General features: G+C 46.6%; 1 protein-coding gene across 3 annotated transcripts in view; it reads right to left on the bottom strand.

Moving 5' to 3' along the window:
• dnah7 (dynein, axonemal, heavy chain 7) overlaps positions 1-24,993 on the bottom strand; it is a 113,487-nt gene that overhangs the window by 55,057 nt on the left and 33,437 nt on the right. For all 3 annotated transcript variants that reach the window (XM_076998363.1, XM_076998362.1, XM_076998364.1), the window contains 13 exons: positions 24,816-24,914; positions 24,334-24,582; positions 23,300-23,449; positions 22,083-22,265; positions 17,858-18,034; positions 15,830-15,961; positions 7,719-7,940; positions 6,629-6,826; positions 3,960-4,115; positions 3,341-3,509; positions 2,780-2,906; positions 2,276-2,495; positions 409-1,281 (listed from right to left, as the gene is read on the bottom strand). In XM_076998363.1, the coding sequence (XP_076854478.1) occupies positions 409-1,281; positions 2,276-2,495; positions 2,780-2,906; positions 3,341-3,509; positions 3,960-4,115; positions 6,629-6,826; positions 7,719-7,940; positions 15,830-15,961; positions 17,858-18,034; positions 22,083-22,265; positions 23,300-23,449; positions 24,334-24,582; positions 24,816-24,914 (2,955 nt within the window). The remainder of the gene's footprint in view (positions 1-408; positions 1,282-2,275; positions 2,496-2,779; positions 2,907-3,340; positions 3,510-3,959; positions 4,116-6,628; positions 6,827-7,718; positions 7,941-15,829; positions 15,962-17,857; positions 18,035-22,082; positions 22,266-23,299; positions 23,450-24,333; positions 24,583-24,815; positions 24,915-24,993) is intronic.

The raw sequence follows: 24,993 nt of genomic DNA, 5'->3' as shown, positions 1-24,993 counted from the left end.
CATTTAGTCCAGCACAGAGCATTTTTCTAACTCAGTTGACATTACTGTAGTTCTTGCTGGTATGTCATAAGCTGTTCAGTCAGGATGTGACCATCGTGATATCACTTCAGTTCTCATCATTTGGTTAAATGATAAATATGTCAGTGTGTATGCTAAACAAACCAGAACAAAAAAGCAACAATGTATGATTTTCTGCTTTGGCCAAGGGAACTTAACCACAATCATAAACGCACCTTTATTGTACCTGTTAACAAACAAAATCTATATATCAGGTGCAATGATGGGAAAAAACTGCCCCTTAGAGAATTTTTTTTATAGTTGGGTTTGCATCAGTGACCAGTCTATAGTGAACTGACCTGGAACCAGTCTATAGTGAACTGACCTGGAACCAGTCTATAGTGAACTGACCTGGAACCAGTCTATAGTGCAGCAGTTGATGAGGGCGGGGAAGCGTCGTAGGCGGCCTCTGAAGGCGTCTCCGATAGGACTCATAGCCAGCACCACGTGCAGCTGACTTCGACAGCGCTCCAGAAACATGTTGAAGAGAGCCAGAGGGCTTCCATCCGTCTGCTGCTCCCGCTCGCGCTGCCGGTCCAGAACTCGCATGCGCTCGCAGATCTCCTGCCTCTCGTCCAGGGCAAAGAGGTTGGGCACCTCGCCCGTGTTCAGCAGGTTGCTCACGTCCTCCAGGAACGACTCCATCTTGATCTGGGCGTCGGTGAAGAGGAAGACGCCGTGCGTGACGCCGAAGGTGGATTTGCGCAGGACGAGCTTCAGGTCGTCGCGCCACTCGGCCGGTCCGTAGCTCTTGGAGATCTCCACCTGGAAGAGCTCCGCCTCGGACATGTGGGCCGCCAGGCGGGTGAGGGACTGGCGACCGCTCCCTCCCACGCCCACCAGGAGCGCGTGACCTCGGGGCTGCTTCAGCACGCGGGAGATCCGGCACACGTGCTCGATGGCGAAGCGGAACAGCACGAGCTTCATGGGCGCCTTGCTGACGTTGTTGTACTCTTCCAGGTGGGTCTCCACCACCTGCCGGAGCTGGTCCAGGTCACCCACCTCCCGGTAGCTACGGTCTTCACCCTTGGGGTCATGGAAGTCACAGAACATGAGGCTGCGCAGGTCGTCTTCAGTCACACGGCCATCTGAATCAAAGTCCAGATGTTGGAAGAGCTGATGGAAGTCCTCCTTCAGGTGGGACAGGCAGACCTCCTGCAGGAAGTTCACTATCCAAGCGCGGTCAGATTGGTGGACCAACCGGTCATAGTAAACTCTCTGCACCTGTAATGTATATCAGGACTTTTCAGCATTCAGAACTTGACTTAAATGAATTTTTCATCACTAATATGTAGGGGTGTGACGAGATCTCGTGAGTGGTAACTCGGCGAGATTTCTCGTCACGTTAAAAATCTGTCTTGCGAGATTTGTGATCCAGCAAGCAGCCAGAATGACATTGGAAAATACAGGTATTACTATTGAAGATGCACCCGCCACTTTCACATCGTTTGTTTGGCAGCATTTTGGGAACCCGGCGGAAATGATAAATGGCAAGAGAGTGACTGATAAGACACGGACCATATGCAAACATTGTATGAAAATAAAGATCTGGTTAACGACGGACCAGAGTTATGACCGACTTTTTTAAATTTTGCGCGGTGCGCGGAGGAGCAGTGGCAGCACTGTAGAGTGTTGTGTGCGATAAGCTGAGGCCCATCTCGGCAACGCGATCGCTCTTTCTCACTCTGTACGCACGAGAACATTGTTCGTTTTTTCTTTACTATATTTACAATTTAGCGTATCTAAATCTAGGGTCACACTTAACGACGGACTTTTCAGTCTCAAACCCCGTGGTTAAGCGGCGACTCACTGTAATATTGTTTGCGATTAAAAAAGGAGAAATATTTCATTTTATTTATTTTATTTTAACTTTTATGAAATTTTATTTTAATTTCAATTTGTAAAGGAAGAAGTTTATAAAAAGTTCATGCTTACATCATGCATGTTAAGAGTTATAATAAAACATTTCAAAATGCATGTGTAACTCAGTTAAATAAAAGTCTGTTGTCCAGTCATATAATTTGTTCTTAAAATCTCGTCTCATCTCGATCTTGTGAACCCAATATCGTGTCTCGTCTCGTGAGCTGAGTGTATCGTCACACCCCTACTAATATGACTTTCACAGATATTCGCTCATAGCTTAGATTTTGTTCACAACAGCCCCACAGCAGGCCAGGACAGAACAACCTTTTAAACCGTGATTCACTAAAAACATTACCTCGTGCACCCATAGGCGTTTAATAGCTTTAGGGTCATCTGCAGTCTCGGGGCGAGATAAACAAACTCCCTGGATGACCCGTGAGAAGTCTCGCAGGTTGAAGAGGTAGTGGGACTTGGCAGGAGTGGGCAGCAGGTTCTTGGTGGCCTCTTGATACACTGCCATGGTGGCGGCAACCAGCTGAGAGCTGAGGGTGGAAAACTGCTGAGAGAAGGAGAACCTGAAGACAAGAACCATGTTTTAGACCTGACTGAAGGAGCAGTGGTGTCCATCAACACAATTACTGGAGTGAGGAGCCACCAGCACCATCTCACGAGGAACAGCTCACGAGGACCATCTCACGAGGAACACTTACTCACTTTTCTTCATGATTGCCAGTGACAACTGCTGATGACTTTCTGACTAAATATTCCATTAACCTTGTGCTTTTAAACTGATTGTGTAATCACTTAACACACCTCACGTTTATTAATGGTGACAGGTGGGGTGTTGTGTGCTACACACCGTATGGTCAGGTGCCAGGTGAGGATCCTGGAGAAAATGGTGCACATGGTCTTTTCATCAAACTCGTTGATTGTCACCATGTTAAAGTGGCGGAGGAAACGAGGAGTGACTGGGTTCCTTCCCCCTCCTGGACACCATCACACAGGACATAAGAGGACGTGAGAGGACATAAGAGGACGTGAGAGGATGTGGGAGGACGTGAGAGGACATAAGAGGACGTGAGAGGACATAAGCGGATGTGAGATGACATAAGAGGACATGAGAAGACATGAGAGGACATAAGAAGACGTGAGATGATGTGAGAGGATATGAGAGGACGTGAGAGGACGTGAGAAGACGTGAGAGGACATAAGAGGACGTGAGATGACGTGAGAGGACATGAGAGGATTTGAGAGGGCGTGAGAAGACATGAGAAGACATGAGAGGACGTGAGAGGACGTAAGAGGACATGAGAGAACGTGAGAGGACATAAGAGGACATAAGAGGAGAACGTTTTTGTGAGCGTAGCGTCAGAGCCAGGGGCTGCCATGTTGGTGTGCAGTGGGAGAATGACAGACTGACCGGGGGGCCCCATGGCGCAGATGATCTGAACGTCCACCAGGCTGATGGAGGAGCAGTCCTTGGTGTCGTACCAGGTCCAGTGGTCCAGCCACTGACGGAGCAGCTCCACGGGCGGCTGGGCACCATACGTCTCCCTCGTCGGCATGTTCACGTCGTCCACAAACACCACCTGGATGGGAAACGTCCACACCTTCATGTCCTCCGAGCGGCTACACTCACAACGAACAGACTCTGGTCTCACATCGCTCCCAATTAAAAATGCCAGTGCGCTGTGATTGGACAACAACACGTATGGGTACGTCTCATGTCTGTAAATGCTGGCTGCATGTTCTTGCTAATGGAGTAAAGCAAACAGGTACAAAGCAATGAGCTGAGAAACAAATGTTACTGGGTCCCACTGTTATCATGTCAAGAAACACAAGACAAGAAAAAAACAAACTGCTATCTGTGCTTTCCACTGTAATGGCACAAATTAAAATGAAAAAGGAGGTGATGTGAAATCTATAAAAAATTATTTCGTTTAGAAGCTCAGAACATTTCAGCAATTAAAACTTAAGACTCAACATCTAATGCAGAATCTTATAATGATAAGTTATGGTAGTAGACCATGATGGCGCACCGTTCTTCTCCCCAGAGGAGGGCCGAAAACTCCTTTACGCCTCTTATCCAGCTTGGACATGATGATGTTCTGGGTCTGGGCAGCTGTGGTCTGCGCTGAGAAGTTGATTAGCAGCGGGTTGTACACGTCCTTGTTCAGACGCTTCAACAAGAAGTCCTGCAGGGAGAGAGAGAGGTTGGAAGACACGGGTTCACACCGTTCACTGTCTGAAAGCACATTAAAATGGGCCAGATGTTGCTTAAACTGCCAGGGATGTTGTTAAGGAGAGTTAAGCAGTGCTCATGAGTCATATGGCATATATATTTCTGCATTTGGAGAGATTTTCAAATGACATCCTTAGAGAAAAATCAGAAATAAGAGCTACAGACTTCACTTTCGGGCACTACACTTCATCAACGTCCGATGGGCGCTTCCCAAAGACCCACAAATCTAGACACTCTGCTCCCCTTTTCTCTAAGAGAGTCCTTTTAAAAAACACCACATCCTGCATTTTCAAGTGCATAGAAAAGGTTGTAACAAGTTAACCATGGTTAACGTTGTACGTTGTGCCTCTTTAATCACTTGAAGGTCTCTGAAAGCACTGAGCACCCTCATCTGACAAACGATGTGATTTTTCATTCGCACCCTGAAAGAGGGCATTGAAGTCATCCACACCTGCCCCAGAGCGTACAGCACGAGAGGGGCTTTTCTCCTGAAGCCTTTCAAATCCTTTTAGAAGAACGCTTAAGGCACATGGGACACTTAAAATATTTTAATGGTAAAATCTTGGCTCTGTGTGTCAGTGGACAAAAAAATGTCAACATAAAAGAGACAAAGTGTAAGAAGGGTGTGTGGGTGAGGGATGGTTAGTAGCTCATTCAGAATGATGTTTCTTTAAATGTGACTGCTGCACTATTGCTGCATTACAACTTTATGCATCATTGCCCATCCCGCTGAAACGAGGACGGATCACCCGCTCTTAACCACGCAGTGAAACGCTCACTCACCCCCCCCCCCCCCCCCCCCACCTCCCCACCCCCCCATTCTTCACAGAGAAACTACCTGTGAACGTGCTTCGCCTCCAACTGTATCCAAGGTGGTCTGGCTCCTGTAACCGTTAATCTATCGTGAACAGAAGACCAGCACAAGGGGAGGCTGTGTGTGTGTGTGTGTGTGTGTGTGTGTGTGTGTGTGTGTGTGTGTGTGTGTGTGTGTGTGTGTGTGTGTGTGCGCATGTGTGTGTGTGTGTGTGTGTGTGTGTGCGCATGTGTGTGTGTGTGTGTGTGTGTGTGTGTGTGTGTGTGTGTGTGTGTGTGAAATATGAGCGTAACGAGGTGGGTAATGGATGAGGCTGTTAGGGTGATAGATCTCCAGCTGTCTGAGTCTCTCCCCACGCTCCTCCAAAAATAGGAGCACAGGCTGTTTTCCTCTCCTCCACCGATCATAGAAAGATGAAGGGATGGATGGATGTACAGCAAAGGATATGGGGATGGAGAGATGGAGGGATGGGAAGATGGGGGATTGAAGGATGGAAATGAAGAGTTGCAGAGAAGAATGGAGATAGAGAGACAGGGGATAGAGGGATGGGGTTAAAGGTTATGTGTGAGTGGAGGGATAGAGGGATGGGGTTAAAGGTTATGTGTGAGTGGAGGGATAGAGGGATGGGGTTAAAGGTTATGTGTGAGTGGAGGGATAGAGGGATGGGGTTAAAGGTTATGTGTGAGTGGAGGGATAGAGGGATGGGGTTAAAGGTTATGTGTGAGTAGAGGGATAGAGGGATGGGGTTAAAGGTTATGTGTGAGTAGAGGGATAGAGGGATGGGGTTAAAGGTTATGTGTGAGTGGAGGGATAGAGGGATGGGGTTAAAGGTTATGTGTGAGTGGAGGGATAGAGGGATGGGGTTAAAGGTTATGTGTGAGTGGAGGGATAGAGGGATGGGGTTAAAGGTTATGTGTGAGTGGAGGGATAGAGGGATGGGGTTAAAGGTTATGTGTGAGTGAAGGGATAGTTGGTTATAGAGTGATGGAGGTACAGGAGTGGAGAGAAAGGGGAATAGAGGTAGAGTGATGGGGTGGGGCTTGGGGGATAGAGGGATGAGGGTTGGATGTATGAAGCTACAGTGCCCACCCCACGTTCACTAAACATCCTCCCTGTGAACAGGGATTCACCCGTGAGCGGCAGGTTGTTGAGAGAAACACCTTCTCTCTGCAGCTGTTCCTCACACACTGACGGGGAGCTTGAGCCTTGCTGTGAAATAAAGCTCTATAGACTAGCTTCACAGTGAAAGCAGTCTGCAGTCAACTGGGACGCCACTTGTAATTCCCACTTCTTTATTCTGTTATGCCACTAGCTTTAATACCGCCAACACTCTCCAGATTGGCCCCCGGAGGCCCCAGTTGGTACTTTGGCTGTCATTTGACTCCTCTAATGAAGGCTTTAACAATAAGCTGGTGAACAAAATCATGTGTGGGTGATGGACACCCGTACTGGCATGGAAGTGCCCTGAGACAGACGGGGGCACACGGACGCGTGCCAGTGAGGGGAACGCCAGGCAGGGGAGGGCCCTGGGGAGGGGGCGGGACCTGGGGAGGGGGAGGGCCCTCGGGAGGGGGAGGGCCCAGGAGAGGGGGAGGGCCCTGGGGAGGGGGAGGGCCCTGCAGCCAAGTCCCAGGATCTGGCCGCACACTCACAATGATGTACACACTCTTGCCGGTTCCTGTTGGCCCCACAAACACGGTGGGCTTCTGGTGCGTGACGAGCAGCTCCATCAGCGCCGTGTAGCGCACCGTGTCTTCCGTGGGGACGATGATCTCGTTGAACTGCGTGTCTTTGGGTATGGGCAGAGCCTGCTTCAGCTCGTCCGTCCACAGATCCCACCTCCCTGGACCCTGAGGACCACGATAAAGGAGACGGAGAGGACGGCTGTTCAGTGAGGGGCGGGTCCAACAGACTTATGAGTTACTTACCCTGACTGCTCTGTGTCTCAAAACATCTGTGTATGACACACAAGGAGAAGAATCAGTCTAATCCGTCATTAGGACTATGACTCTAATATCATTTTAGCTCAATTACACTGTGCTAAAATATGTAAACAAATGAGGGAAGGTTCTGAACTATATTTGGAGCTGAGGGAAACTGAGCTTACACACAACTGATGAAGCTCTCCAGAAACCAAGCGATTTTCAGCAATTAATGAGCCATGAAATTGACACATTATAGCAAGTTACGCATGAAGTCATATTACAGAGAATTAAAGATTACAACACATAGCTAATAATGAGACAAGTCAGCTCATTCAGCATTGGCAGAACGTGAAATACGTATGTATAATCGGTTTCTCATGTCTCACACTTCAGACTGCTCCGTCTTTCGAAAAGGACATTTATAGTTATATTTAGATTTATAGTATTTTTCCTAAACTGTTACTCTGCTGCACTGTGTGCAAACCCAGTAAGAAACTGCTAAGGACCAGAAAGCTTCTCAAAGCTGTGCTAAAACAAAGCTGTACTGAGCCCAATTATAAATGGCACAAACCAACAATTTTAATAAGGAATCAGCTGAAAATAGCTCTACATGCAGACGTCTAGTGAGTCATGTTCTTACTCCAAAACAAGTATTGAAATCGCATTTGGAGATTGTTAAAGATTTTAAAAGATTAGTTTAAAAGGCATAAGCAGGACTGTTTTGCCACAGAATGGTGTTTAGACAGGTGAGGAACTCTCGGGACACAGCCGGGCGGCTTCCTCTCAGCACGCTGACCCTAACCCTCCTGCTGCCCACCTCTTTGACAAAGCGGTACTGGTAGAGTGTGCCCTCCTGGGGTAAGGGCACGCCCAGCTGCTTGGCAGGAGGTTCCACGTGCTCCAGGATACCGTGGCGCGTCCGCATCTCCTCACTTAGCGGCCCTGTTAGCACCTCCCTCACCAGCCCGTCAAACTTCACCCGGCCGGGCTCGGAACAGCTGGCTCCCACCGACCACACCAGAGAGAAGACGAAGATACCCTGACACGGAGAGACAGGAAAAGGCACGATGTGAGGAATGAATGGAAGAATGGGTGGAGGAGGGGCCTTAACTCCACCACTGACCTCAACTCAAATACTCACTGACCTTAACTCCACCACTGACCTCAACTCAAATACTCACTGACCTTAACTCCACTACTCACTGACCTTAACTCCACCACTGACCTCAACTCAAATACTCACTGACCTTAACTCCACCACGGACCTCAACTCAAATACTCACTGACCTTAACTCCACCACTGACCTCAACTCAAATACTCACTGACCTTACCTCCACTACTCACTGACCTCAACTCAAATACTCACTGACCTTACCTCCACTACTCACTGACCTTAACTCCACTACTCACTGACCTCAACTCTACTACTCACTGACCTTAACTCCACTACTCACTGACCTTACCTCCACCACTGACCTCAACTCAAATACTCACTGACCTTGACTCCACTACTCACTAACCTTAACTCAACTACTCACTGACCTTACCTCCACTACTCACTGTCCTTTACTCCACTACTCACTGACCTTACCTCCACTACTCACTGACCTTAACTCCACTACTCACTGACCTCAACTCCACTACTCACTGACCTCAACTCAAATACTCACTGACCTTACCTCCACTACTCACTGACCTCAACTCAAATACTCACTGACCTTACCTCCACTACTCACTGACCTTACCTCCACTACTCACTGACCTCAACTCAAATACTCACTGACCTTAACTCCACTACTCACTGACCTTACCTCCACTACTCACTGACCTTAACTCCACCACTGACCTCAACTCAAATACTCACTGACCTTACCTCCACTACTCACTGACCTTACCTCCACTACTCACTGACCTTAACTCAACTACTCACTGACCTTACCTCCACTACTCACTGTCCTTAACTCCACTACTCACTGACCTTACCTCCACTACTCACTGTCCTTAACTCCACCACTCATTGACCTTACCTCCACTACTCACTGACCTTAACTCCACTACTCACTAACCTTAACTCCACTACTCACTGACCTCAACTCTACTACTCACTGACCTTAACTCCACTACTCACTAACCTTAACTCCATTACTCACTGACCACAACTCAAATACTCACTGACCTTACCTCCACTACTCACTGACCTTACCTCCACTACTCACTGTCCTTTACTCCACTACTCACTGACCTTACCTCCACTACTCACTGACCTCAACTCAAATACTCACTGACCTTACCTCCACTACTCACTGACCTTACCTCCACTACTCACTGACCTTAACTCCACTACTCACTGACCTCAACTCCACTACTCACTGACCTCAACTCAAATACTCACTGACGTTACCTCCACTACTCACTGACCTCAACTCAAATACTCACTGACCTTACCTCCACTACTCACTGACCTCAACTCAAATACCCACTGACCTTACCTCCACTACTCACTGACCTCAACTCAAATACTCACTGACCTCAACTCAAATACTCACTGACCTTACCTCCACTACTCACTGACCTTACCTCCACTACTCACTGACCTTAACTCAACTACTCACTGACCTTACCTCCACTACTCACTGTCCTTAACTCCACTACTCACTGACCTTACCTCCACTACTCACTGACCTTAACTCCACTACTCACTAACCTTAACTCCACTACTCACTGACCTCAACTCTACTACTCACTGACCTTAACTCCACTACTCACTAACCTTAACTCCATTACTCACTGACCTCAACTCAAATACTCACTGACCTTACCTCCACTACTCACTGACCTCAACTCAAATACTCACTGACCTTACCTCCACTACTCACTGACCTTACCTCCACTACTCACTGACCTCAACTCAAATACTCACTGACCCTAACTCCACTACTCACTGACCTTACCTCCACTACTCACTGACCTTAACTCCACTACTCACTAACCTTAACTTTATTACTCACTGACCTTAACTCCACTACTCACTGACCTTAACTCAACTACTCACTAACCCAGTGGTTCCCAAACTTTTTCTGCCATGCCCCCCTTTAGTAGATGAGAATATTTTTGCGCCCCCCCCCCCGCCCATACTGACTAGGGATGTGTTGAAAACTTACAAAAACAATAGGTTCACAACTTTGGTTAAACATGAAAAAAATAAACTGTAAGAAACCTTTTAAATGGTTCAAGAATTCTAAATATAATTTAAAATAAATAAGGAGATGAAATAAGAGAAACAGCAATACATATGCGGCTAGTTTGCAAGCGCAGACATCACGCAGAGCACAAAGCATGTAACGGCCAGAAATATGTGTAGGCTACTGTGTCTTTAAGGGAGCGAGTGGAGCGCGCGTATGGAATATTGTTTTTTTTAGCTTTCTGCCGTAGACCGAGTCAGACCACTGCTCTTTATTTTATTTCTGTAAGTAACGCATTAAATGAGCTTTGGACAACTCACCAGTTCATGTATGAACAGTGAAGTATTGCTGTAGCCCAGGTTTATTTTGGTCAACCAGCAAATAAGTGGAATACCACCAGCGCGAGTATTAAGGTTGAACTAACTCCGAAAGGCAAGCAATACAAGCATAGAATTTGCCTGAATAGATCTGTTTTTATGGATCGGTCACATTGTCCCCGATACCCGATCTAGAATTTTTTCAGATATTAATATCGGAATCGGTGCATCCCTAATATTGACACATGTGCACGTTTTACTTTCAAGCTCCGCGCCCCCCCTGCAATAGCTCCGCGCCCCACCTAGGGGGCGCGCCCCCCACTTTGGGAACCACTGCACTAACCTTAACTCCACTACTCACTGACCTCAACTCCACTACTCACTGACCTCAACTCAAATACTCACTGACCTTACCTCCACTACTCACTGACCTCAACTCAAATACTCACTGACCTTACCTCCACTACTCACTGACCTTACCTCCACTACTCACTGACCTCAACTCAAATACTCACTGACCCTAACTCCACTACTCACTGACCTTACCTCCACTACTCACTGACCTTACCTCCACTACTCACTGACCTCAACTCAAATACTCACTGACCCTAACTCCACTACTCACTGACCTTACCTCCACTACTCACTGACCTTAACTCCACTACTCACTAACCTTAACTTTATTACTCACTGACCTTAACTCCACTACTCACTGACCTTAACTCAACTACTCACTAACCTTAACTCCACTACTCACTGACCTCAACTCCACTACTCACTGACCTCAACTCAAATACTCACTGACCTTACCTCCACTACTCACTGACCTCAACTCAAATACTCACTGACCTTACCTCCACTACTCACTGACCTTACCTCCACTACTCACTGACCTCAACTCAAATACTCACTGACCCTAACTCCACTACTCACTGACCTTACCTCCACTACTCACTGACCTTACCTCCACTACTCACTGACCTTAACTTTATTACTCACTGACCTTAACTCCACTACTCACTGACCTTAACTCAACTACTCACTAACCTTAACTCCACTACTCACTGACCTCAACTCCACTACTCACTGACCTCAACTCCACTACTCACTGACCTCAACTCTACTACTCACTGACCTTACCTCCACTACTCACTGACCTCAACTCAAATACTCACTGACCCTAACTCCACTACTCACTGACCTTACCTCCACTACTCACTGACCTTAACTCCACTACTCACTGACCTTAACTCCACTACTCACTGACCTTAACTCAACTACTCACTAACCTTAACTTTATTCTCACTGACCTTAACTCCACTACTCACTGACCTTAACTCAACTACTCACTAACCTTAACTCCACTACTCACTGACCTCAACTCCACTACTCACTGACCTCAACTCAAATACTCACTGACCTTACCTCCACTACTCACTGACCTCAACTCAAATACTCACTGACCTTACCTCCACTACTCACTGACCTTACCTCCACTACTCACTGACCTCAACTCAAATACTCACTGACCCTAACTCCACTACTCACTGACCTTACCTCCACTACTCACTGACCTTACCTCCACTACTCACTGACCTTAACTCCACTACTCACTAACCTTAACTTTATTACTCACTGACCTTAACTCTCCTACTCACTAACCTTAACTTTATTACTCACTGACCTTAACTCCACTACTCACTGACCTTACCTCCACTACTCACTAACCTCAACTCAAATACTCACTGACTTTACCTCCACTACTCACTGACCTTAACTCCACTACTCAATGTCCTTAACTCCACTACTCACTAACCTTAACTTTATTACTCACTGACCTTAACTCTAGAGGTGTCAATTCCAGGTTCAGAGATTAAAAGTTCTCACCAGGATTTTGCTCAGGCTTCCTGGATTGTGTTGATTCCACTAATTTTACCTGGATTGCTAATTATAAAATCTAGCAAGCTTGAGCAAAATCCTGGTGAGGACTTTTAATCTCTGAACCTGGAATTGACACCACTACTCACTGACCTTAACTCCACTACTCACTAACCTTAACTCCACTACTCACTAACCTCAACTTTACTACTCAATAACCTTAACTCCACTACTCACTGACCTTAACTCCACTACTCACTGACCTTAACTTTACTACTCAATAACCTTAACTCCACTACTCACTGACCTTAACTCCACTACACACTAACCTTAACTTTACTACTCACTGACCTTAACTCCACTACTCACTGACCTTAACTCCACTACTCACTGACCTCAACTCAAATACTCACTGACCTCAACTCAAATACTCACTGACCTTACCTCCACTACTCACTGACCTCAACTCAAATACTTACTGACCTTACCTCCACTACTCACTGACCTTACCTCCACTACTCACTGACCTTAACTACACTCACTGCTACTCACTGACCTTAACTCCACTACTCACTGACCTTAACTCCACTACTCACTGACCTCAACTCAAATACTCACTGACCTTACCTCCACTACTCACTGACCTTACCTCCACTACTCACTGACTTTAACTCCACTACTCACTGACCTTAACTCCACTACTCACTGACCTCAACTCTACTACTCACTGACCTTACCTCCACTACTCACTGACCTTAACTCCACTCACTGCTACTCACTGACCTTAACTCTACTACTCACTGACATTAACTCCACTACTCACTGACCTTAACTACACTCACTGCTACTCACTGACCTTAACTCTACTACTCACTGACCTTAACTCCACTACTCACTGACCTTAACTCCACTACTCACTGTCCTATCTTATCCCCAACATGGACCTTACCTCTACCAATGACCGTACCTGATACTTTATACCTTACACTATTACTTACATTTGTAAATTCAACTGCACTAGGGAAATCAATTAGAGAATAAAGTAGCTTAACATAGATATCTATGTGCATTTTTGTAAATATAAATTTATATCCACATCTGTGTATAATTCTGTTGCTTTGGTGACTGACTAAGGAGGCGAGATATGAACTAGCAGAAAGCTGCAGGGAATGTGACTCCTGGCTGGCATTGATCCACCATAGATGAATCAGTGGCTCTACATGTTGGGTTTCCATGCTGTTTTATGCTCTGATATGAAGCTGGTCAGTTGGGGGCAGGCAGGGATAATCACATCCTCAGAGAGAAAGAGCAGACAGCATTCAACTGGGTGCAGGAACAAAAAAAACACCTTTCTAAATGTGACCAGCACTAGCCTGCGATAAAGCAGGATCATAAAGTACCTCAGAGTGCTCACCACACTGGCCCACATTTATCAAGCATCTGAGAGTGCTAATGCTAATGAGATCCCCATGCTTCTCGAAGCTTAAACCTAGATCCCTAATGAGCAAGCCAGTGGTGAAAGAGGCAAGGAAAACTCCCTGGGTGAGATTAAGGAAGAAAACCTTGGGAGGACCAAGACTCGACAGGGAACCCATCCTCCTTGTGCAGTCCAGCCCATAAACAGAGCAGCAGGTATCTACGAGTGCTAATCTGCAGTCTACCCCCTAAATCTCCTCTTGCCCTATATAATAAATCCAATTTAACACTTACATTTTAAGAGATAAAAATTATGGCAATAACGATGACAATGGTGATATGTTTCATGTGTATTAATAGGAATAATATGTACAGTTACATATAAATATATACATATGTATGTAATAAAAAGTACATGATACATAGTTGTTGTTTGCTGTTGTCTGCCCAGCCGGCCCTCACCGTACATGGTACTTTTTGAGATCTGATTTAAAAATACCTACTGGAGCTTGCATTTGTGAAATGTGTGTATGTGTAGTATTATCTGAAAAACTATTCTGGAGTTTCGAAGCTATATTAGAAAACAATCTTTCATCTCTGGGATCTCTTTCATCCAAGGGATCATCAACAAGCCTGCCTTGGCAGACATCAGAAAACGATGCCAGAGCTAGCACATGACTTTAAGAGTCAGAGCTAGCCCATGTCTTTAAGAGTCAGAGCTAGCCCATGACTTTAAGAGTCAGAGCTAGCCCATGACTTTAAGAGTCAGAGCTAGCCCATGACTTTAAGAGTCAGAGCTAGCACATGACTTTAAGAGTCAGAGCTAGCCCATGTCTTTACGAGTCAGAGCTAGCCCATGTCTTTAAGAGTCAGAGCTAGCCCATGACTTTAAGAGTCAGAGCTAGCCCATGTCTTTAAGAGTCAGAGCTAGCCCATGTCTTTAAGAGTCAGAGCTAGCCCATGACTTTTACAAGTCTTTACGAGTCAACGATACTTTGTAGTCAGAGTGACACACATTCCCCAGAGTAAGCTAATGAGCTGCCACGTTCTGATCTTGACAACTTTATTTGAAGAGAAATGAAAACAATAGAGAGAAAGAAATATGTCCAACACATATGCATGCATTGAAGTGGTACAGTAATTAAGCTACTGTTCTTGTTAGCTGTGAGGAAATTAACTATGATTTATTCCTGTCTCACGTCTGCTCAGTTAAACTTTGTAAACGGCAGAAGGACGATGTGTCAGCGCACACAGGATGATGGCACGGCAGAGGCGTGGACATCTACATTGTGGCAGAACACCACAGCTCCTCGTCAGCACATTGGACAGCTAACAAAGCTGGAACATCAACAAACAAAAGAGCGGGAAAGCGGGGCCGCTGCTGCCGGTGTGATGGCTCACACCTGCAGCCTGTGAGTAGATGCGGTGGGGGCCGGCTGGGCACACAACAGCAGACAACAAAGGATGCCGGCATGGGAGACAGTGAGTAAAGGATTCCAGGAACAAAAAGGGTTTATCTCCTCTCACTCCCTGGATGTGTAGCAACAAGCAGCCATTACCTCAGCATGTAAACACGACTCGAACATACACGACTCGAACATACACGACTCGAAAAATACACGACTCGAAAAATACACGACTCGAACAGTGAGCTCAACGACCTTCTCGCACAATGACCAGTACTGAAGCGGATCACCGAAAGCCTCTGAAAACAACTGACTGAATCAAATGGAATGATATTGTTAAACCCTGGAAAGGTCTCGCTTATGATGGCGTCATGACCGCTATGTTCACGCATGACATCCACATCCTCTTCCTGTGTGTAACATTTCTTTACAGTTGATTTCACTGCATCTTGCATCAAGGTATATTCATGTATTTCATCAACTAGAGGAGCGTGGTCCTACGAATACACAAAGCCTCCAGCACACGGCCGCTAACGTCTGGTGGCAGGTGTGACCTTGTGTGCGCTAATGTGTGCTCTCTCTCACCTCCAACCAGGACACACGTCTCTCTCACCTCCAGCCAGAAGCACACATCTCTCTCACCTCCAGCCAGGAGCACACATCTCTCTCACCTCCAGCCAGGAGCACACATCTCTCTCACCTCCAACCAGGACACACGTCTCTCTCACCTCCAGCCAGGAGCACACATCTCTCTCGCTCATGGCCTTCATCCGGCCCTCCTCCTGGAACTCGTCCATCAAGCAGTCCATCAGGTTCATCAGGGATCGCACCAGATTTGTGTCCGACGTAGGCGACAACTCCTTCAGTTTGTCACAAAAATGAACAAAATGGGTTGAGTTACTGGTTCAGTCTCTAAACCCTGACATCTCTAAACCATGACGTCTCTAAACCATGACGTCTCTAAACCCTGACGTCTCTAAACCCTGACATCTCTAAACCATGACGTCTCTAAACCATGACGTCTCTAAACCATGACGTCTCTAAACCCTGACGTCTCTAAACCCTGACATCTCTAAACCCTGACATCTCTAAACCATGACGTCTCTAAACCCTAACATCTCTAAACCATGACGTCTCTAAACCCTGATGTCTCTAAACCCTGATATATCTAAATCCTGGCATCTGTTAAAGTTGTTTGACCCAAAAATCTGAATATCGCAAACACCAAATAAATAACTGAAAGCTAAAGCAACCAATTAGCAGTAAGCTAACAGGTTCCCATTAGCTTAATGTACTGTTTATGCCAGTTCAATAATTAATATTATATACACTGACTAACTGTCATCTATTGTAAGATATAAAGTATCACAATAATATCTAAATATGATTATCTAGCTATACTGCATGCACACAAAAACAGGATACAATACATGAATAATGGTGTTGACCGGACTAACTCAGAGAGCATAGTAAAGCACAGTCTACTTATTCAGATATTTCATTAGCCTGTGAGTGCCACCTTAATTAGCTGAAAAGTGAATGCAGAGAATGCGATTAGCAAAAAAATAAAAAAAAGGGAGGGGGGGAGTAATTAGCTTTCATGCAGTTCTGACTGGAACGCATATAAGTGTGCACAAAAAAACCCCTAATAATTGCAGTAGTTTGTGATTACCAGAGCAAACCATATGCAAAAGCTGTGCTGAGCAGATAGACCACAGAAAATCTCACCATATTCCTATGCCTCTATTAGTGCACTTATGGAGACTTGTTAACACTTATCTGGATTTTTTATGTGTTTTATTCATTATATTGCACTGGGAGAGGAGTTTTATTGCTATTATTTGTGTGCAACAAATCAGACAGACTTGTCCCTCAGTCTTGCACACTTAAAAATCCTCCAGATGTATTTGACTTCTTTGCAGATGTCTGCAGCCTCGTGAGCTTCTGCAGCCCTAGTTTGACTCAGAAGTTCTGCTAACTACCAACTTAATCCTCAGGAGGCTGAAGAAACCCTGAGTGGGTAAACAGGAGTCTTATCGAGACGCATGCATGGGGAATGTGCAACTTAGGAACTGTCAGGCAGCCTTCTGAAACCAGGGCTATATCCAGCGTTAAAAGCACAGTGGCCTGCTTCTGGTATTTCACTCATCTATGCTGCCGTTCCCAAAATAAATGTATGAAAATGACATTCCTAAAATATAACAATATAGTTTGCCCCAAAAATGTGAATATGTGAAATACCAAATAAATGAGAGCTGATGAGACTAGTCATATAGTTACATGTAGTTTGAAATTTTCATAAACACATTTAAATAGAACAAATTTCTGCATTCACATTTGAACATCTTTTTTTCCATTATTTTTGTAATCTTCATCATGCATAAAAACATTTCAAAACATATTCTAGTACTATAAAAAATTAATCTATAGTCATAAATCTTAAATATAAACCATAAATACCACCAAATAATGACCCATATCTTGAATATCCATATTCATTGACATCTCCCAGCATGATGAAAGAAGTAAAATATTTAGGCTGAGAAACCTGAAGGAGCCAAATTAACTTTCCAACTTCCTCTGCAGACACAGAGGTCATCAGAAATGAACTGGAGCTGAAGGTCTGTAGTGAACCTCAAAGATCTTGTGTAACTGAGTCACTGTAGAAAGGTTTTGAGAGGTCACCAATAATGAACTATAATTCAAAGGCTCTCTGTGGTGACCCTCAGGGGTCACGTGAGGACTGGTGGAGGCACCTTGGTTCCTTCGCGGACGAGCTGCAGACAGGCGGGCAGCGTGCGGTCGAAGAGGCCCGTGACGAGTTCTTTGTGCATGGGGCTCATGGTGGGGGGTAGAGTGTTGAGCCAGGACAGTAGCAGTGGCCTCCAGCCCAACATGTGCGGCTCCATGTAGACCATCCCGCAGCGAGACACCTGCACACAGCAGCAGGACGGCACTCTCAGGGAGACCAGCCACAGGAGGCTTCATGCAGACAGGAGCGTTGTATTCCCATGGCTCTGTAGCGTGTACGCTGTATTGCTAATTGAATGACTTCTAAAATGCAAAGATACAGTATATTTGTTTCAGCCAAATAAAAAAAATAATAATAAATGGTCAAGTAGTTCAATTTTATTTGCTTTTTAAACTAAAGCAAACTGCTCTCAGCAAAGATACATTTACAACTGCACAGAGCACACTTAAAAACCTTTAATAGAGATCTGTGCAGCCCATATATGGAGCCCTTATTGCATATTTTGAAAATACTTTTGTGCTCATTATTTCTTATAAATAGATATAGATTTTTGTGAGAATTGTAATGTTTATGGTGCACAGGTACTCAGGTAGTGCTTGAAGAACAGCAGATAGGGATGTTACTGCTGGAATGATGTAAAGAGGGTGAAATCAAACATCTGCTGGGAATACACAGGTGAGGAAAACAGACTTATCTGGTGTGACTGTAGTCAACCTGCTTACTTGTTAGCCCAGCTGTAGCCACCGCACTTGTGTTAGCCCAGCTGTAGCCACCGCACTTGTGATAGCCCAGCTGTAGCCACCGCACTTGTGTTAGCCCAGCTGTAGCCACCGCACTTGTGATAGCCCAGCTGTAGCCACCGCACTTGTGTTAGCCCAACTGTAGCCACCACACTTGTGTTAGCCCAACTGTAGCCACCGCACTTGTGATAGCCCAACTGTAGCCACCGCACTTGTGTTAGCCCAGCTGTAGCCACCACACTTGTGATAGCCCAACTGTAGCTACCACTTGTGTTAGCCCAACTGTAGCCACCACACTTGTGTTAGCCCAGCTGTAGCCACCACACTTGTGTTAGCCCAGCTGTAGCCACCGCACTTGTGATAGCCCAACTGTAGCCACCGCACTTGTGATAGCCCAGCTGTAGCCACCGCACTTGTGTTAGCCCAACTGTAGCCACCGCACTTGTAATAACCCAACTGTAGCCACCGCACTTGTGTTAGCCCAGCTGTAGCCACCGCACTTGTGTTAGCCCAACTGTAGCCACCACACTTGTGATAGCCCAACTGTAGCCACCGCACTTGTGATAGCCCAGCTGTAGCCACCGCACTTGTGTTAGCCCAACTGTAGCCACCGCACTTGTGTTAGCCCAACTGTAGCCACACTTGTGATAGCCCAACTGTAGCCACCACACTTGTGTTAGCCCAACTGTAGCCACCGCACTTGTGTTAGCCCAACTGTAGCCACCGCACTTGTGTTAGCCCAACTGTAGCCACCGCACTTGTGTTAGCCCAACTGTAGCCTCCACACTTGTGATAGCCCAACTGTAGCCTCCACACTTGTGTTAGCCCAACTGTAGCCACTACACTTGTGTTAGCCCAACTGTACCCGCTACACTTGTGTTAGCCCAACTGTAGCCACCACACTTGTTAGCCCAACTGTAGCCACTACACTTGTGTTAGCCCAACTGTAGCCACCACACTTGTGTTAGCCCAACTGTAGCCACCACACTTGTGTTAGCCCAACTGTAGCCTCCACACTTGTGTTAGCCCAACTGTAGCCTCCACACTTGTGTTAGCCCAACTGTAGCCACCACACTTGTTAGCCCAACTGTAGCCACTACACTTGTGTTAGCCCAACTGTAGCCTCCACACTTGTGTTAGCCCAACTGTAGCCTCCACACTTGTGTTAGCCCAACTGTAGCCTCCACACTTGTGTTAGCCCAACTGTAGCCTCCACACTTGTGTTAGCCCAACTGTAGCCACTACACTTGTGTTAGCCCAACTGTAGCCTCCACACTTGTGTTAGCCCAACTGTAGCCACTACACTTGTGTTAGCCCAACTGTAGCCACCGCACTTGTGTTAGCCCAGCTGTAGCCACCGCACTTGTGTTAGCCCAACTGTAGCCACCGCACTTGTGTTAGCCCAACTGTAGCCTCCGCACTTGTGTTAGCCCAACTGTAGCCACCACACTTGTGTTAGCCCAACTGTAGCCTCCACACTTGTGTTAGCCCAACTGTAGCCACCGCACTTATGTTAGCCCAACTGTAGCCACCGCACTTGTGTTAGCCCAACTGTAGCCACCGCACTTGTGTTAGCCCAACTGTAGCCACCGCACTTGTGTTAGCCCAACTGTAGCCATTGCACTTGTGTTAGCCCAACTGTAGCCACCGCACTTGTGTTAGCCCAACTGTAGCCTCCGCACTTGTGTTAGCCCAACTGTAGCCACCGCACTTGTGTTAGCCCAACTGTAGCCACCGCACTTGTGTTAGCCCAACTGTAGCCACCGCACTTGTGTTAGCCCAACTGTAGCCACCAGACTTTTGTTAGCCCAACTGTAGCCACCACACTTGTGTTAGCGCAACTGTAGCCACCACTTGTGTTAGCCCAACTGTAGCCACTACACTTGTGTTAGCCCAACTGTAGCCACCGCACTTGTGTTAGCCCAACTGTAGCCTCCACACTTGTGTTAGCCCAACTGTAGCCAGGTTGTATCCACTCACAGCCCATCTGTAGCCAGAACACTCACATGTTGGCCCTACTGTAACTGAACTTTACTCCAGTTTCTAGTTCCAGTCCTCTTAAAAATGAAAAAATGAGGAGGGAGGACAGGAAACTTGGAATGAAAGCAAAGGAAACATGCATGAGACCTGTAGGCAAGAGAGAGCGAGAGATACAGAGAAAGAGAGAGAGCGAGGGAGACAGAGAGCATGTGCAAGCAAAATGAGGCGGACAGACAGAAGGAGCCAGAGAGATAACGTGATGAGAAGAGTGAGAGGAAAAGATGACGTCTTTGTGTTGCAGCCAAACCAGACACAACTCCACCCAGATGTGATCTCCACCCAGATGTGATCTCCACCCAGACGTGATCTCCACCCAGACGTGATCTCCACCCAGATGTGATCTCCACCCAGATGTGATCTCCACCCAGACGTGATCTCCACCCAGATGTGATCTCCACCCAGATGTGATCTCCACCCGCCCGCCGACTGCCTCTCTCCGCTCAGAGAAGCAGCAACATTCTGCCTTCAATCAATACCTGCTTTGATCTGATCTTGTGGCAGTCACTGTGTACACACTCACACACACTTACAGACACAAAAACACTCGCACACATCCGCACACATTCTCACACACACACACACACACACACACACACACACACACACACACACACACACACACAGACTATAGCTACAACTGTCATGCTCCCATAATCTACATCTTTATCATCCTTTTCTTTTGAATCAGGCTTATAACCCACTCTGGATGTGCTGATTAAACGCAGAAATGTCACCCTAAGGGTTTCGTCCTCAGATTCAAGCATCACAAAGGGACACATTAGGCATTTGGCAGAATCCCCCGAGACACGGGACAGTCTTAGATAACGGCACGGGCGGCTCGATAAGCTCAGGGGGGGTGGTGGTGGTGTGGGTGGCGTGGGCGTTCAGGAATGCGTGAGGCTGATGGCAACATGTCATTACCCCATCCGCACACGGGGGGAGTGGGAGAGAGAGGTGTGTGGGCGAGACACAGGCATGTCTACAGCAGGAGCAGGACTGCTACAGCTCCTTTTGACAGCAGCGCTGGGAGAGCCGTCTGCCCGCCACATACAACCAAATCCTGTTTGGAACCATTTTTCACCCAAACATCAAGTACCATAAATTCTAAGTGACACATGATTTTTTACAGATGACTGTTGGATTAATCACCTCCTGAAACACAACGGTGCATGTTTATCATACTTCATTATATTTATTTTTAAGCGATTAACTAGTGCTGACAGCTGTTTTAGGTCCAAATGCTGAATTACTGGAAGTACATAATGATTCAAGTTGTTCCCATGTCTACTAAAACTTTCAGGATGCTTTTTTTAAGCAGCACAAACCTATTCTCGTCTGCATTGGGCCTTTGACTCTTTAAAGAAGAAACAGCCTGCTGGATTCACTCAAGGCAGTTCCTGTGCATTAGAACTATGACCGATGAAAGACTACATTTCCCAGAGGCCTCACCGTGGCGGGTGAAGCCACTTCCAGGTCCATGGGCTCGAAGATGAGGCTCATCTGCGGTGACATCTGGATGATCTCTCCACTCATCAGACACAACTTCTTATTGTCGTCCAGCACCGTGTTCATGTTCTCGATCCACACTGCGTCCACCGGGCCGTCGAAGATCAGCCACTTCCTGTCTGGAGTCTGCACAGCCAGAACAAGGTGGGAAATCATTTGTTTATGACTTCTTGCAACACATACGACAGCATTTAATGTGAAACTTTCATACAGTGTCACTTGTCAGTGTCTGTGAATATCAAAAGAAAAGTTATGTATAGTGTCCAGTGCTCTAAGAAAATAAAATATATACAAGGACTGAAATCAATTCATCCAAACAGACAGCATCAAAACAGATGGAACATTTCTGTGTATTTTCCCATATTTTTTTACATTTCTCTACATATTTCTCCAATGACATCTCTAATGATGCTGTATCAGCCCCGACACAAGTTCAGCCTCAAATGGATCAACGATGGAGCTGAAACATGGTCCAAACCGTCTGACAAAATGGTGCTGATCAAGGGCCCTGTTCCCGCCGCCCGGAGAGCGGCGCTGACCAATCAACGACAAAACAACTAACACACATGAAACAAGCCGCCTCCCACTGCAGCCGTTACGTGCAGGTCTGCTGGTGCGTGTCCTGCTGTTTGGAGGGTCGGGTCACGGCGGGAGCCTCCAGGACCTCCCTGCCTGTAACGAGCTTGGAAAAGAGACGCACGCTCTAGACACGGTCCCCCGGGAGTCGGTCTTTGACTCCACTTTGAAAGCAAACGTCGGCTCGACCCGAAGGGGCGACACCCATTCAGGTGGCTGGTTGTCATGGTGACAGTCAGACCTGAGATGTAGCCCGTGTATGAAGAAGCTCGCTCTGCTGTAGAAGCCACTGCGCTCATTTCCATTATCTTGCGTTTCATCCTGATAAAATCCGACACGAGTTTGCATCAAAAGGAATTTACACGGCAAGTATGAACCTTCAGCTGGGTTTTCTCTCTTGAATTTGACATGAAATAGACAAAACAGTCCAGCAAGCTAATGGACACACACGGATGCAGCTGCCTATCAAAGGGGCAGTCCACGAGAAGATGGCCTCCAGGTTTTACATACAGACAGGAGGAAGGGCACACATTAAAATATAATACAGCCACATACATCCTAAAAACACATAAACAGCACTGCACCTGTGACGTGGCGAAGACCCTGTAGCTGACGGCCAGGATGCCGTCGGACCACTCGTGAGACACTGGGTCGAACTGGCCGTAGAGCTGGCCCATGGTGATGGCCTTGGGGTTGATCACCGTGATCTGCACCCTGTTCTCCTCCATCAAGCCCTGCGTGTAAAATGGTGGTGTCATTTCCAGAGGGAAACTGACGTGCAATTTTTCACTTTTTCTTTTTGCAGTTTGTTTCTTCCCATAGCATTTCTGTCTCTTTTGTTCGCTTTGTTTGCGGGTGAGTCTGCAGACTGATGACCGCACCGCGGCGTCCCGGCAGAAATATACCTGCGCCGAGTGGCTTTTCAAACGCCGTCATACTTCACATAAAACATCCGACAGGTTCACATGTTGTTTGGAAGGTTGTGTGCGCTAACTGCAGATTACCCATTGGCCAATGTTTATTTATGAACAAATGCTACATTCCAAATGCACGTTGTCACAACGTAAAGCAGTCCAACGTGAGAAGTCTTTGTCGGGCCCTTCAAACCATCCCCACGTGGCACAAAGAGGCTGCAGCAGTTCCAGAACCACACACAGCTGTGGGCTCTGCTCCACACTCACGCAAGTAGGTGTGCTCTTTAAACTTTGAAAAAATCTTTTTCAAAAAGTACTTTTTCAAAATGTGATATGGCTTTTGGGCATCACGCGTAAAAAAACAGAGCCAAATAAAAGTGGAGACTCATTACCAAAATGTGGGAGAGAGCTTACACAACCGTCATAAACTGTAAACTATATTCCAAATGGATTTTTTTCTTTAATGAATATGTGTTCATGTGTTTCCCATAACCACTGTGCTGCTATAATTTGATCTCTTTGCTGTATGTCTCAGCAGGCTTGTTGCGAGACGGATATAAAACCCGAAGGACAGAAGGGCACCTTTTATTTCTCACCACTTCTGGGCATGTGTGTTTATTGTTTTGAAAGAGCAGCACCTTTTCTGTTCAGGCCCGTCGTAAAGTATCGATTGGCTTTTCGCCCGCAGCTCTTAGTGCATTTACCTTCTCACAGACATCGTGGAGCGCGGCCGCCAGCACGCGGTACGCGCTGGTCTTGCCCCCGAACGGCTCGCCCACCAGCATGAAGCCATGACGCACGATCATCATCTCATAGACCTGCAGGATCTTCTCGGCGAAGAAGTCGGTCACCTGCAGGTTCATCTTGTCACAGTTCTCCTTGATGGCTTCCAGCAGGACGCGGTAGTCGGGCTTGGGGAGGCGGACGCCGGGGAAGAGATCTGAGGTGATGCCCTGGTGACGTCAAGCGCAGGAGCGAAGGAGGTGACATGCAACATGAACTGCTCAATATATTCTCACGCATTTCAGATTGTACCACAATTTTAGAAATGGAACAATGAAAGCATAGCTAGTGTTTCTGAGTTAGAAATGGCTGCATTTGTCCCCCACTTTCCCCTCCCACACACACACACACACACACACACACACACACACCATTTTAAAAATGTTTTTTTTTTTTTTTTTACCTCAAACAATGGCAGGTCATGGGCCAAAAATTTTGGAAGGTTAACGTCGATGATAGATCTCAGCAGCAGAATGTCCTCGTTTTCCTCCGGAAACTTCAGCTGTGACGTTTCAAACATATAAAGTGTGAAGTGAGAGAGAGAAAGAGAGAGAGAGAGAGAGAGAGAGAGAGAGAGAGAG

This window comes from Brachyhypopomus gauderio, chromosome 3 (genome assembly GCF_052324685.1).
Source record: "Brachyhypopomus gauderio isolate BG-103 chromosome 3, BGAUD_0.2, whole genome shotgun sequence".
Classification (NCBI taxonomy): domain Eukaryota; kingdom Metazoa; phylum Chordata; class Actinopteri; order Gymnotiformes; family Hypopomidae; genus Brachyhypopomus; species Brachyhypopomus gauderio.
This window is presented reverse-complemented; position numbering and strand designations above follow the sequence as displayed.